Source organism: Strix aluco, chromosome 3 (genome assembly GCF_031877795.1).
Source record: "Strix aluco isolate bStrAlu1 chromosome 3, bStrAlu1.hap1, whole genome shotgun sequence".
NCBI lineage: Eukaryota > Metazoa > Chordata > Aves > Strigiformes > Strigidae > Strix > Strix aluco.
In genome coordinates this window covers 141,328-156,895 of record NC_133933.1, presented here as the reverse complement: position 1 = coordinate 156,895, position 15,568 = coordinate 141,328, and the positions used below count along the sequence as shown (strand labels likewise).

Genomic DNA, 15,568 nt, shown 5'->3' with positions numbered 1-15,568 from the left:
AAAAAGTCTACCATGCAGATTCAGTGCCTGAAACCATGCAGCCAGAAGCCAAGTATAAGTAACTCTTCAGCAAGACACAAAGGATTGCTTGCTTAAGGGAATATTTAAGTGAGCTTGCATCTCTTCCAGAATTCATAAATATTTAAATATTTCTGATCCACATGTCAAAACAGTGAACACACAATCCACCCAGAGAGTTAAAGCATGAACAACCACTTGAGCTATGGCCATGATAAACAGAACAATTATTTGTGCTGAATGCTGCTTGAAACAAGGTTGAAAACCTGAACAAAGATTTCTGGCTGTTATTTGATTTATCCTGGGCTGGATAAACAGACCTTATACTTTTTTCTTATTTTTAAAATAGACATTGCCAATTTGTTCTCCTAACTGGAACAACATGGAAGACGTTACATTTTCAGTTAATGCTTAATTCAAAAGAAGAGAGACTGCAGATATTTTAGGATGAAGAGTACCTGTCCACAGATTCCATCTATCAGTGATACTTAAATGGGCTTTGGAGGCTTTTCTAAAAGAAAATATTTATAATATTCTAATGCAAAGAAGCACACTGCTGTGTATGGTACCCCACTGAAGTCAATGGGACTGTTCAGGATACTACCAACTAAGTTGGTATTTCACAATTTGTTCCTATTTAGAAAGATAAATCCTGCCCAGAAAAGTTATATATGGTTGCCATTTTGGTAACCTAAGAATTGGAAAGAGACTGAAATGAGAGAAATGAACGGACAAAGTGGAGAACTGAGAACTGCAGATGAAGATGCAACAGATGCATCTACCCCTGGGAAAAAAAATACCCTCAGCTAGTCAAGCACTTGGGCTAAGGTCTGCCAAAATTCTGCTCTGCAAACGCGGAGTAGCTGTGTGAAACTGCAAAGTCTGGAACGAACACTTACTGTGCAAGTGACTGCAGGCTGCCAAGGGACTGCGTTTCCTTGATTTCCTAGAACAGCAGGATCCCTAGGATTGACCTTTGCAAGCTCGCTGTCATCACATGCTCCTCTGCAGCTGGTTTCTGTTTGGCAAGACAGTGAGACAGAAAAATCCATCTCAGTGCCTCGAGAGGGGAAAAAAAAAAAAAAAAGTGTCATTTCTCTTTCCCCGAAGTTGGCTGCATTTATTTCATATCGAAGGAGTTGTTATTTATTTCAAATAGCTATGAGTAATTTGGAAAGAAATCAGCAGTAAGCTCCTATAATGAGGCTCAACTCTATTACTTTTTCTCCCTGCAGGCACAAGAGTTTCCAGGGATATCTTCAGAAGGAAACAGACTGTCAAAGCCAGATTCTCTTGCATGGATTTGAGACAATTTTGCGTTCCAAATCTTAGGCAGTAAGACACCTAAAGAGAACAAACCCAGGAAGTGGAGAGGGAAAACCAGTGTTGCTGTAAATTAATTTATTTCACCGAGGAGGATTTTGGTCCTGTTCTTCTACAAATGGTGACTGTCCATCCTTGCAACAAAGCAACCCACTAACTTTAGCTGGGAAAGAGATGAGGCCAAATACTATCTTGTGAGTTGATACAACTGGGGATGGATTTATTTGCCTGAACTCTCACAAACAGAATCCCCAAGAACATAAAGTGAAGGTTAGCAATGTTGCACGCATTGGTTCAGCCTTCTCTATGAAACAGAGTTTTACAAATTATACAGGTGCCCATATTAAAGCTTGAACCCCTTCACAGGTGCCTTTTATTTCTGTGCAATAGAGGCTAAACTGAGAAATGCTCTGCTTAGGTCAGAACATGTGTATCTAAACAGGCTGAATAGCAACAGAGCAGTATCAGTGCTCAGTGTATCTGCTTTAGACGATACTGAACCCGCCTCCCTATCCCACTTGAAACACGTAACAGAGTATTTAGACAGCCTTACTTTAGGGACCTAAAATTAGTTCCTCTGAATCACACTTTAGAAGAGCCTATTTTTGTCCCATACTATACAGGAACCATAAGTACCTTGGCACCTCATTCAGATGCTGTAATCACTCTTTCCCCCATCCTCCAAATAGACACATTCCCTGTAAAGAAGTTTATGCAATAGGTATGTTTCTAAGTTGTTTTCTTCTGGCTCATGAAATTTTCTCTCTATTTAGGCAGAGCAGTGTTTCTCCTATTTTTTTTTTTTTTTAAATATGGCAAAGCAGGTCACATGTCTCCAGATGAGATTTTTCTAACTACAAACCAATATAGATATGTTACTTTAGAAATCAGCGTTTCTGTTTCTGTGACTTAAACTAGTGATTTACATCACATTCGCATGCTTCAGAAGATTGGTTAGACCGACTAATCCTACTGCCACTCTGGCTTATTGTTTCTCAAGAAAGTAATAACTCCAATGGAGTTCCTAGGGGCAGGAGGGGAGAGGAGCAGCTGTAATTACTGCTCTTCACTGTTTATAGCACACAAGGAAGTGCTACTAACCAAAATCTTTAGAGCAACTCCATCTCCCAGGGGCAGGGGAGCAAACGCTTTCACAATAGGCTGTAATTATGGGCTCTACTCGTGTCCCCATCCTGAAGGGACGGAGCAGCTCCTTGCAGTAAAAATGCCCTTGTTAGTCTAAAGACTTGCAGCTAGTAAACACATATGTTTCTTCTTGGAGAAAGTAAGCTACTGGCATCTTCTCTGAAAGGTGGCGAGTAGGACGGCAGCAGCTTCTCGACTCTGTGGCATCTTTCAGTGCCTGCTTTGGATGACTGACCAATTTAGAAACACAGGGTAAGATCAAGTCTGACTATCCTCATAGCTGACAGTGTCAAAAAGCAAGCTATTCCTCTTCATGTTTGTAACGGGACGCTTGGAGCTATGGGGGATCGCAGGCCAGGACAGGTAGGGGACAGTGAACACGAAGCTCCTGTTGGATTGGGTATTCTTTTCCAAATTGTAAAATATATAGAAATCTGTCACTCAGAAAATGATTCGACTTTTAACTTGGGTCAGAAAGGACAGACGGGTCACTAAGCAAAATGTCTATGTGAGAGAAGTGGTTGCTTGAGAGCCGAGATAGTAGCAGCCGTGGCTAAGGTTGAGTGACAAGTGTCCTAAATAGCGATGACAGTGCTGGTGTTGGCTGACCCAAGGCAGCAGCGTCCAACAAGGGAACGGCGCAACAATGCGCAGCGTGACTTCAGCCACCGTTAACAGTCGAAATTTCTCATGAATGGAAAGATTGTATTTTTTTCACAACTACAACCCTCGGATTCATCAATTCTCAAGATTTAATGCCAAAAACAACAGGTGGCAGCCATATTTGGGTTGCTCTCAATTCATATTCCTCCTACTTAATAAGAGAGGAAAAAGCTGTTGATGCAAGTAGCACAGACGGGTTCCTTGTTATGAAAGCTAGTCCTTCATCATATGACTCGGGAACCAAATGTGCTTTTACACACTGCTGCAGCCAAAACATATTGCAAACTTGAAGAACAAATTTATTTTTGACTCACTTGGCAAAACGTATTGCTTTTTTTCCTTTTAAATAGCAGAATGCCAGCATACTGGGGGTAAGGGATTAGTTTTTTAATCATAAGTAAATTAATCCATATGCAGAAAATACTTTGAAAATGCAACTCGTATATGTATGTTTACTACTGTAATTGTGAATGGCCTCAGTATGTCCTTTTTCCGTGTTTCAGATTCTGAAAACAGCAATCACATTTCTGCGAGCGAGGAGGCCGCGTCAGTCCGATGACTACCTGAGGTGCTGCTGGCACACTTCGCACATTTCTCCCCCAGAGGTGTTGAATTCCCGTGGAAGGCGCGTGTGTGTCTAAGGTACAGCAGTCATGGATGAGGAGGCTTGCTGGGTCAGGTTAAGTAGGTTCCCTGAGGTCAGAGGTGTTTATTCACGTTGCAAAATAGTTAGAAACGTTTCAAAAACCAAGTGTCGCTTTTAAGGGTTAGAAAGGGAAAAAACTGCAGGAGTATTATTTCATGATAACGTAGCTAGGAAGCAGCAGAATGCAGCTTTGACGTTCCTTATGGATCTGCCAACTTCAATTTCAGAAAATTGGACTGTAATTTTGATATTTTTTTCTCCAAGTCCAAATAAACTCTGCATGTTTCAAATTTAATAAATGTTTTCTCACAATGAAAGCAGCTCTTTGAACAAACCACCATTGCAATTAAGTAGCAAAGAAGAATTGCCCGTGACAGAAAGTAATTTCAGATTTTTCAGTTTCAAAGCACATAGATTTTAATTTATAGTTAAACATGGACTTTTTTTGAATTACAGTTTCTGTGCAAGTTATCCAATTTATCCTTGTCCAAATTGATAAAACTATTCATTTCATAGTGTTTAGCTACACACCTTACTTATTCCTGTTTTCACCAACAAAACACTAAAACAGTATCTACTTTATCCCCACAGAAATTTGACCATAATCAAGTTTCATTTTTAATTTAAGCCCAAAAGGACCGAAATTAACGTATAAGTTGTTTTGTGTCATGTAGATCTGAGGCAGTAGAATGTAATTGTAAAGCCAGTGTGAAAGATGTCAACAAATACCCTCCAAATCACAATAAAATTATAGCAAAGTCCAACTATTCTCTAATAACGTAACAGTTGATAGACATAATCTGCAAGATGATGTGATATGAAACTTTCCAGGAACAGAAGGGTATTTCAAAAGCACTGAACACTAAACCAAAGGGGTGTACTTCCTTTAGTAAAAGTAGAGGTCTGGGAAGGTGAGAAAAGGTAGAACTCACTTTTTCTTTGATACCTGCTTGAAAAGGCTTGGCCTTCGTAGCACTGCAGGGGAAATTAGCAAAGCCTGTTTTATTGTACCGTCACCCCACCACCCTGAACAATTACCGTCACCGAAGCTTTAGGAAAAGGAGCTATTTGGTGAGCAAGGTATTGCCAGGAAAATACGCGATGGCAGAGCAATGAGGTAGCATCGAGCCTCCTTTGGGCACCTGGGGAAACCTTTATATAATGATTTGTCAGAAGAAACCTACAGGACTTGTGCTGATTATTTTTTTGGTGACTGTAAATCAAAGTAGGGTGACTCTGCTCATGTGGGTCTGGGTGAATAGAACACGCCGGATCATCTCCAGTGGACTGGAAACAAAAATACTACGTGACTCAGGAGGTGTATAACAACGTGGTATAAACGTACTCTTCAGGAAAATGCCATGGCAGTATCTAAGCATTACAGCCTTTGCTTATCACACTGAGGTTGTGGCGTTTCTCCTTTTTGTAATGTGTTTCAGCATTTAGTTAGCCTTTTTTTTTTTTTTTTTGATTTTTAAGCGGAGCTAGTTTAAGCATAAAGATCAGAAAACAGGATTTACCCTCGTCAGTAGCTTTAAATCTAATCAGTTCGCAGCTGTTGTACGGTCACGATGTAATTCTTGTGGGGAAATTCAATTAACGGTTCTAGGGAGGGGACAGCTGGAGCTCAGCGCCACCCGCTCCCCGCGCCGTGATCACACGTCCCGCCAGCTTTATCCCCCCGCCGAGCGGCAGGGCCGGGCCCGGCGCTCCGCTGTCCTGAGTAGCGTTATTATCCACTAAGCCTCTTAGCGCCCGATCCGCCATCACCCCCCGGGGGTAATTACCGCCGGCGCGGGGCCGGCAGCGCCCGGCTGGGTCTGCTCCCCGCTCCGCCCGGCCGCACAGCGCGGGGGGTGTTTCCCTGCTGAGGGGACGCGCTCGCATGGCGCCAGGTTGTGGAATCCACCGCAAAGCCCCCGAGGGCGAACTCTGACCCCGAGGAGGCGACGGCGCGGCCCCGCCGTGGGCCCCGCTCGCCGCTGCCCGGGCCGCGCCGCCCCTTCCCCTCCGCTCCCGGGCCGCCGGCCCCCGCCCGCGGGGCTCCGCGGCTGCTCCGCTCAGTGCGGCCGGGACGGAGGCGCGGGGCGAGGGGACGGGGCGGGCGCGCGCCGCCCTCACCCGCGCTGCCCTCACCCCCGCCTTCCGCCGGAAGGGGGCGGGGCGGCGCTGCCCGGCCGCTGCCCGCGGTGACGTCACGGCACGTCGCGGCGCGGCGCTGGGCGGGCGGCGGCGGCGGCCGGGGCTGAGGCGGCGGAGGGGCGCGGAGCGGAGCGGCCCGGAACGGCCCGGCACGGCGCGGCCATGGCGCCGCCGCCTCCTCCGCAGAAGGAGATCGTCTACAACAAGCTGCTGCCCTACGGGGAGCGCCTGGAGGCCGAGGCCGGCCGCTTCCTCGGGCAGATCAAAGACAACCTGGCGCGGGCCGTGCAGCTGCAGGAGCTCTGGCCCGGGGGGCTCTTCTGGACCAGGAAGCTCTCGACGTGAGTGCCCCGGACCCGCCCCGCCGGGTCGCGCCCGCGGTTAAGCGGCCTCGGAGCGGGGCCTGCGGGCGTGGAGGGTGCGAAGCCGGGGCGGCGGGCGCGTCCCTGCCCCGGGGGGGCCGCCGGTGGGGCCGGGCGGGCGGGCGAAGGGCGGGCGCGCTGCCTAACGGTGCCTCCTGGCGCCGCTGGGTCCGGGCCGGGCGGGCGCGGGCTGCCCCGGGCGCGGCCCCGCGCGGGGCTCAGGCCGGGCCGCGCTGCCAGGCCGGGGCTGGCCGCCGCTTGCCCAGCCCGGCGCTTACACAAGGCCCGCGGATGGAACGGGGACAAAGGTGCCTTCGCTTCCAGCGCCGCGCCTGTCCGCTCTGAAACTTCCCCGATTTTACTTTCGTCGGTTTCTTGGTGGTTTGAGAGTTGTTTTTTTTTTCCTTAAGGCATAATCGGGCACCCGTTTCACCTCTCGCCTTTTTAAGCGAGTTGTGCGAGATATCATCTCCGTGTAACTTCTGCTCTAGGAACGTGAAGGCTTTCTCAAGACAGGCTGTTTGTTAGTTCAGTGCTAGCGGGATTAAAATCTGGTTTAGTGCTGTGTCAACACCCTTGGTGCCCTTGATACCTTGCTTGTGCTGTGGCACGGTGTCGTTGCTGTCGATGTTGGCTCTGCTGTGTCTGTTGCCGAGCTGTTGCGAATACAGATAAAACCACCGTGGGTTCGTAGATAGCGCTCAGCGGAACACAGGTTGCTCTTAGTTTTACAAATCATGTTTAACCTTTTTTTCTTTTGGGCGCTCTGGCACTGAAAATGACATCGTATGACAGTGACTCCCGTAGCTTCAGTCAGTAAAACATATTGCTGCAGATGTTTATCCTGGTTTTTTTTGCTGAATGCTCTGTGTGTCTCCATAAATGGTGTTTGCTGTGTGCTAGGAAGGATGAAATGTGTGCGTTCAGTACAGTTTTGAGATCTTCACTTAAAATTTCCTCCTTACATAAGTCATTTCTTTAATATTAATTGACAATCTAATATAGATTGGGCACTCAAATCTGTTTGATACGTGTGTATTGAAATGTAAGTGTCTTTGTATTTGCCAAGAGGCCTTCTTAGATAGAATTACATTGATGGTTGCGAAATGACTCACATGTTTGTGTTAGGTGACAGTTTGAACCTGCTTGGAACCAGCTGAATACTGTTTCCCTTCCCACCCCTCAGCCATCTGTTAGCTCGTTTGGGTTTGGGTGGCACCTGTTGCCTTTGTACCTGTGGTACAACTTGGTGTAGTAATCAAGTTGAAATAGAGTGTAGCAGTTCCTACTACGAGAGAGATCAACATCAGCTAAATAGGCCAAATGTGGCACATCAGTCCTCTGAGAGCCTGTAGGGTTGTGTTAGAATCACCCTATTACTCACTGCGGAGATTGCAATGACTGTTCCCAGTTTAGGCTGCAGGGCAGTGAATTTTTAGCCTATTGAGAACTGCTGCTATGCTACTTCATGAATCACAGAAAGGTCAGGAGGCTCTAATTTGTGGTTTTCCACCTACTCTTTGAGGTTTGAATTTATTGTGTGTGTTTGCAACTTGTCTGATGCCTGTTAGTCCCAAGATTTCTTTGTGGCATATTATATGCAGTAAGACTCTGAATATCTTTGGATGTAGGTAGGGAAGGAAACAGTGGGCTTGGTTTAAAAATAAACTGGTATACTTAACATGAGAGATGTTTTGCTGCTTAGTTTAACTTGACAAAGTACTTCCGCGGGATGAAATATGTTAATAAAGGTTTAGGCCTAGATGAAACACTTCCAACCATATGGTGTTCTGATGTCATACCTAAATCAAAATAGAGGATAATGACAATAAAATCAAAAGTTTGATGACTTGATTAGTGGGTGGTGCACCTCCAAATCAACTTAATGCCTTTTTCCCTGCTGGACAGCTACAATAAAGAGCACATTTGTTTGGTAAAAGAATCTTCACAGTGGTATGATGGCTCCTTAGCTTTGTTGCAAACATCTGAGTTATAAAAGCCAGTATTCTCACAATATTCTGTGAAATAATTTGTAATTGGGAAGCGAAGCTGACATGTCTATAATCTATTTCTTGCACAGATACAAATGTTAAGAGAAGCACTGTAATATGTACATACATATAAATGAAGAGAAAAATTGCATGCAGATTATATACGGGTGGAGTTACACCTCCTTAGGTACTGGCAGCTTTGTACAACCCGCAGAAACCCTGTAGAGTATGAAGAATGAAAGTGAAACTCAAATCTTTTTTTGAATTAAAAATTTGAGTATCAGTTACTATTTCATGATGAAGTCTGAGGTGTTGTATTTCTTGTACTCCCAACAGCTGAAAACATGACTTGCACATAGTTTTATCTTAAGAGCAGCTGTTTCACCTGTTTGATGTCACAGAGTAGGGAAGCAAAAAAAACCCAACAAAATTGAAGTTTATCCAATATAATGTCTGCAAGCTGATTTGCAGAATTCTTCTATGCACACTTTTGAGTGATGCTAACTGGTTCTTTGGTTGGGATGCATGTGTGGTGAGAGAACTTGCTGTCCTGTGAAGACAGGAATAGTGCAGTTACTTGAGTAACTTACGACTTAGTGGGACTCCTTACACAAGTAAAACTGCTTGCCTCAAAGACTTGCGTTTAGATCTGTAATCGTTACCCCAAGATGCCTCCAACTTCAGCTAGTAAAATCTGTATCTTTGGAAATGGTAATCCAGTTGTGAAAGCAGACTACCGAATCTCAGGATATAATTTACTCCTGGGGGGGGCAGTGGGGAGAAAGCGGGTTGCGTCAAAATCATTTGCTTAAATGGACTTGCCTCGGTCTTCTAGGATCTCTAGGTCAAAAATAGGCCACTTTTCAATTTTTCCTTCTTTCATGTTTTACACAGAAACTTTGTGTGTAAATCTACTTTTTGAATTTTTTATTTTTAGACCATAGTCTGTAAATGAGCATGTTAGTATAATATGAACATTTAATAATTACTGTACACGTAGTTGTCTTTGCAGCCTGGAAGACACACAAATGTCTTGCTGTACGTTCTATTTCACTAGGCAAGGGTAGTGTTTTTGGAGCTGAGGGACACGGTTTCTGTTCCTGGCAGTGTTATTTTATGTGTTTGTCAGGTATAGGCTTGTTAAAAATGACATTTAACTCTCTTGCTGTAAGGTGTGGAAAAAATGCAGCTCAACTGATTTGATTTAGAATGACAGGACACAAAGTTAAAGTGAGGATGGAAACATTTCAGTGGGACTGCTGAAGTGGTTTAATCACTGTTGTGTATAAATCTGGTTTTACACCTATTTCCCTCTCATCTTTATCAGATGCATAAGGGGTGTGTGTGTGTACTGTATACATGATTTAAATAGTCTTGTGGAGCATGATTCATTGTTTTTCACATAATTTGTCAAAAAAACAACTTTCAGAGCAGTCATAGTCCTGTTCTGTGTGTTAGAAAATGCACATAGCTAGCTCTGGATTTAGGCGAGTGCTCGACTCGGCCTCACAAGCGAAGGCAGTTTTTAACTGTAGCAGAGCAGCCAACTTGCTAGGGCGGTTTAGGATGTCCACTGCGTACAACAGTACGTTTCCTAAAAATAGCTCTGTTGTAATTGTGCAGTGAGAGATTGGATACCTAATACTTTTAGAATAGGGAATTGGCTTTTTGGTTCTAATTTTTTTTCTTGCTGTCTCCAGAGATGCTGTACTCTGTACAGAAGGATGGAGCTGCAAACAGAATTTTCACTTCCAAAACATGTTTTTTAGGGTGGGTGGGTGGGTTTTGTGGCGCTTATTCTCTCCATGTAGCTAAACTCCAAATTGGAGCGCAGGGGACCAGCACAGTGAAGGACAACTTGTTTATCCTTCTTGCAGCTCAGTGGTAGAGGTTGAGAGCTCGTAGAACCTTTGATAGGTTTCTTAAAGAGGGAATCAAAAGGGCAGTAGAATTAAGATTTCAAGAATCATCTCAGTGTAGTATTTTTTGTTTTGCAGCAGTTTAGTTGTAGAATTATTTTTCCCCCAATAACCCAGTTAATAATACATTTTTTTTTTATCCTGAAGAGTCACTGTTTATATGATGAACATGCATCTGTGCAATTAGCCCCTAGTCATCCTTCAGGATTCATGAAGTTCTGCCTATATTATTTTATTTAGTAATGGTAATAGTTCATCCTTTGTGAGGGGATATTCCAAAAATATTGCAGTTCTCTTCTATTAGATTTTGCTTGTTTAATCTTGAGGAAAAGGTGATTAGCTTCTTCCTGGAATTAATTCTTCTCTGTCATTGTCATAATGCACAACTGGATTAAGACAAATAATTGACAGTTGTAAAATCTACCTCCCCCACCCATATAAAGAAACTGTATATACGGGGGCAATTTGGCATCTAGTTATGCTTCTTGGACATAGTGACATCTTTGTGTTCATTTCTGTGTGCTTCTCTTCCTTAAACAGCATTTTGTATAATAGAACTGCTGTTAGCAAAGGTCAAGAAAGGTAATCAGCCAAACATTTTGGTTTTGGATATATATAGCAATGCTGACAGATTAATTGGATCTTGTGTAGTGTTTTTCTGTAGTTAAAACTTATTTTTCAGGCTTTTGCAGTTTCTTTAAATCGTACATGAGGCAGTGAAACCAGTATTCTTTGTTACTTTAGAGCTTGTATTAAGAGAGTGCAGAAGTACCTGCAAGTTGATGTGGCTGAAGGATAATGAACTGGAAGTTACTAAAGGTTAAACTGGATTTCAGAACCCTCTGGTCCCCAGTGAAATGAGCCCTTGCTATCGGTGTGTAACTGGTGTTTTCCTTCCCAGATGTGTACTGTTGTGGAAAGTACAGACACTCTCGTAGGCGAACTCCTGTCGACTTTGGTCATTGCATCAAACACTGTCTTACCCTTTTACTAACCAGTAAGTGAACACGGAGGGAAATGCCCAGGTGGGAGTGGTAGGACTGTGTGGCTGGTCGTCTCTCTCATGGTCCTATAAAATGCCTCTGATTGTCCTGGGAAGTCTAGACTGTTTCCAAGGCAGGTGCTTTTCCTTTTGATGTGCTGGGAAGAGCTCTTAGGTCTGCTTATGAAATTTTTGTCTTGTCCTGATTGTTACCCCATTTAGCCTGAAAAAGCTTCCAGACTTTCACATGGGGTTTTTCCCATACAGTGTATGAGGGATGTATGCTTTTAGAAGGTAAAATACTGCAATTAATATAAGTATTATATACTTCTGTTAGCCCTCACAAAATCAAGTGTCACCCTTTTTTTTTTTTTTCTGGGGATTCTTTTTGCCTGTCCGTTTAATGCATGTGAAAAGTGTAGGTGTTCAGCTGTTGTTGGTGTAATTGTATAGGTAGATAGTAATTCTGGCCAATTCAGATAATTTAAGTTCCTGTGGTAGAAGAGTGGGTCATCCTCTGTTTTGTTTGTTTCCTTCTGTATTTGAAATAAGTAGAGCACATGGAAATGAGCATTAGTGAAAATAGTGCCCATCAAATGTAGAAATCCTCCTTTAAAATCAATGGAAGAGGAAAAAGGAAGTGGAAAATAGTGCTGTAGAGTAGTTCGGGTTTTTTCTTAATTTTTGTGAAAACTGGTGATTATTGGTTTGCCAGAGTCCTGCAGCTTTTTCCACTGTATCTTCAAGGGAAACTGAAGGAAGAAGGTTGGAAAAAAGCCTCACAAGGAAAGAGCAAGGGGACATGATATATGTGTACTTAAGGAGACTAACTGCACTGGGTAACATTACTAGCTGTGGGTGATCCGGTAGTTCAGAGAATATTTTGTTTTAAATTGAGTAAGGGGGATCTGGGGAAATAGCAGAAAAAAAGTATTGGAGCAGTTGAGTCCGAATCCCGTGTGCTTTGGTGTCACTGTGTGAAATCTGCTTGGTGTAAGTGTGTTTTACTAAAGGGTCTGGGTTGTAGTTCTCAAATAGTCAGCTCTACTCTGGGAGGAATAAAAGTTTACAAAGAGGGATCTAGTATGGAACTGAGTTCCTCGATGTGGCAGGACTCAATTTCAGAAACCGAGTTCAGGAATGGAGAGAGGTTGTTTTCAGAGTGAGATCAGGAACTGCTCATGTCTGCCCCTTGCCAGTCGCCTGGCCCCTTCTGACTTAGCGGTGGGAGCCCTCCCGAGCCCGTAGTGGCTGGTTGCAGGGTGGGGTGCTGCGGGCTGTGCCGCCCTGCACACCGAACAGCCGGGGGGAGAGCGGGGGTTTCACATGGCCAGAGCCAGCCTTGATGCTCTGCGGGGGGATATTTAGCCAAGAAATCAATCCAACCTCGACTAACTCTTAGAAACAGTAAACAGGCTTCTCAAATAGAAGTCTTATAGGGGTTCCCATCTTGTATGCTTTGCCTGAGTGCTGCTTGGAGGACAGCGTATCAGTCGGGCTTCTTGGGAATCCTTATGGAATACTTGGAGCAGTAATAAAAAGGGAAGTGTGCTTCCAGAGGAGCAGTGATTTTTAGTTGTGTGACACCTAAAATGCCACACTGAAACCTTATATAGCTTTATCGGGTTCAAATTATCTTTTAAGACTTTAAACATATTCTTGTGTTCAATCTGTATTTGAAAATAGCAAGTGCTGCTTCCAGAGTCAGTCCTGCTGGATCCGCACTTCCTTGAGGCACTGAGTACGGGGACAGCAGTGGGACAGACTGCCAGCAAACTGGGGTGGCTACAGCAGTTGTTGGGCCTCACTGGAAGCTCTCAGATGTGGACTTTGCTTGAGACTTCTGTTTTGTTTTTAATTAGCTTCTGGATTGTGTCCTGTCTCCTTCTTAAAGTGCCCCAGCTGAAAAGGGTAGAGTATAATAAGGTTGCTCGTGACAGTTTTTCTGGTTTGTTTAGGGTTTTTTTAAGAGAATTAAAACACATGGGGATACGGAAATACTAAATTGAAGGGCTAGTACATTTTGAGCTGAGGTGAAATAGTATGATCCTTGTTTTTGTGGCATCTAGTGTGAGCATGAAGTTACAGTATTTGTAGAATCGCAAATGTTATTTGGTCTTTTTCTTTCTGTAGTTGGTTTTGGTTGTCAGTGTTCCTTTGCTATATACCTTCAGGTTCTTGTTGGACTTGTGAAGCAGGCTTTAATTTTCTTTCATTAAACAGCAAGTCAGATGGAGTCTGGCTCGGGTCGTAGATAAAACGGAAATGTTTAAAATTATTGCTAACCCATCTTGTGCTTTGTTTGTAGATACATTCGATTATATGGGAGAAAATTTAGCCGAGAAGATCATGTGCTTTTTATCAAATTGTTGTACGAGTTGGTAACAATTCCCAAACTGGAGATCAGCATGATGCAAGGATTTGCACGCCTGTTGATAAACCTGTTAAAGTAAGTCCAGATTCCTGCTGACTACTGAAACTTCCGTCTTTAGTTGATCAGTTCACTTGCTTCATGTTGTTCCTTACTTCAATGTAACAGAACGTTCAGTTGCAGGTTACTTCGCTGCATCTCCCCTGTACAGATGATGTTGGTTACAAAGAGTTCTTGTTGCACAAGCAACTTGTCCCTTTCAAAGCTTTAGGAGTGCTATTGAAAGTGAAAGAACGTCAGGTTTTTTTCTCCTGTTAGGAAAAGAAAGGATCTCAGCCAAGTGTTAAGGTTGAATCTCAAATAGGGAGAAGGTGAAGACTGTCTTTCCCTTAGTCAGACTTTCCGTGAAGGCCGTGAGGGGTTCTGGTGGCGCAGGAACGCGGCGAGTGGCTGGCTGCTCTCTGCCTGACCTTCCTGCAGCTTCTGCCAGGCGCTGGGGCTGAGGGCAATGCAGAGAGTCACCGGGGGGTTCTCATGGGCAGGGCGGTCATGGAAATGTTTAATCCAAAAGTGATCATTGTTTGGTGTTTTTTTTTCTATTAGGAAAAAAGAACTGCTTTCCAGGGATGATTTAGAGTTACCATGGAGACCACTTTATGAAATGTTGGAGAGGATTTTATACTCCAAAACAGAACATCTGGGATTAAATTGGTTTCCCAAGTAAGTTTGCATTTTAAAACATTTGATAGGTTATAAGCACCTGTAATGCTTGAAAGTACTCGGTAATTTTTTAATATCTGGTCTTTGATACACAGTAAATATTTTGCATATATTTTGTGAAGTCATGAATTATTTCAGTAATTCCGTGCAAGACTGTCCTAAATAATCTGTATTTTTCTGCTGCTGAATTGTGTTTGTTATGTTTGTTTATCCATGTGAGTTAATTTCTAAATATGCTGGAACAGGGCTCTTCCACTTATGTCAATCCACAGTTTAATGTTATTTTTAATGCTATTCAAGGCAAATATCTGTGGTTATGTTTTATTTCACAACAAGGGTTTGGGAAAAAAAATAAAACATTATAACTGTTCTGAAATATGTACTGTAACCACTCCCACTATGTGTAATCTAGGTGTAAATCACTATGCACATGAAAAAAGTGAAGTACCTTCTATAGAAAATACATATACACGTATATGTACTCAAAGTGATGATAGGGACAAATCAATTTTTTTCCCAGTTAAGAATTTTGGAAATGTTCTACTGATTTGGAAGATGAAAACTTGTTTTCTTTGCTTTCTTTGTGCTGCCAGTTCCTCTCCATCTGTCAGATTTCCCAAATTGCAATTTCTGTAATAATTCCAATTAGAGAAGGTCCTGCTCTATAAATTACAGATGATAAAAAATATTACATGGGTAACTCATTATGTTTGTTTGAAGAAACTTCATGTAAAGAAATGCAAGCTTAATTAGCTTAAAAAAATAAATTTTCTGTCCAGGGCTCTTGAAGTTACTACCAGTGATTTCTTTTACGGGGTGGAAGATCCTGTTGCTGATAAGTGACAGGAACAGACAACACATGTAGCCTTGTACCGTGTTACAGAGCATTTCATGCTGACGTTCTCTTGTGGCTAAGTAGCTGGAAAAATAATTGCTAAGTTGCATTATTTTGCTAATTGTAGATATTACTTGTAAATGAAAATCGGGAAGAGCAGAGCCTTTTTTAGTTGGTTTATTTTATGCCTGTGGCAGCACCTACTGAAACTGCCTCGTCTGCTCTGCAGGGATGTTGTCTAGTCACTTGGCATTGGCTCTGAGAGAAACTTGCACAGTGGGGAGGGGACTCTTCTGAGGGTGAAGAGGAGGTTAAGCTGGGAGGAGTATATCAGTTGTGATGGTCTGTCTGAAATGTTGGGCTCTTATTCACTGTATTAGATACCAGACACTCCATCTTAATATGCAGTGCGATTTGTTCTCATACGGTGCTTACTCTTTTTTTAACGTC

At 43.2% G+C, this 15,568-nt stretch overlaps 1 protein-coding gene across 1 annotated transcript in view; it reads left to right on the top strand.

Annotated features, from left to right (window-relative positions):
- Window positions 1-6,025: 6,025 nt before the first annotated feature.
- PSME4 (proteasome activator subunit 4) overlaps window positions 6,026-15,568 on the top strand; it is a 68,957-nt gene continuing 59,414 nt past the window's right edge. Inside the window, exons 1-3 of the mRNA XM_074817060.1 lie at window positions 6,026-6,279; window positions 13,501-13,641; window positions 14,167-14,283. Coding sequence (XP_074673161.1) covers window positions 6,101-6,279; window positions 13,501-13,641; window positions 14,167-14,283 — 437 coding nt within the window. The 5' untranslated portion in view covers window positions 6,026-6,100. The remainder of the gene's footprint in view (window positions 6,280-13,500; window positions 13,642-14,166; window positions 14,284-15,568) is intronic.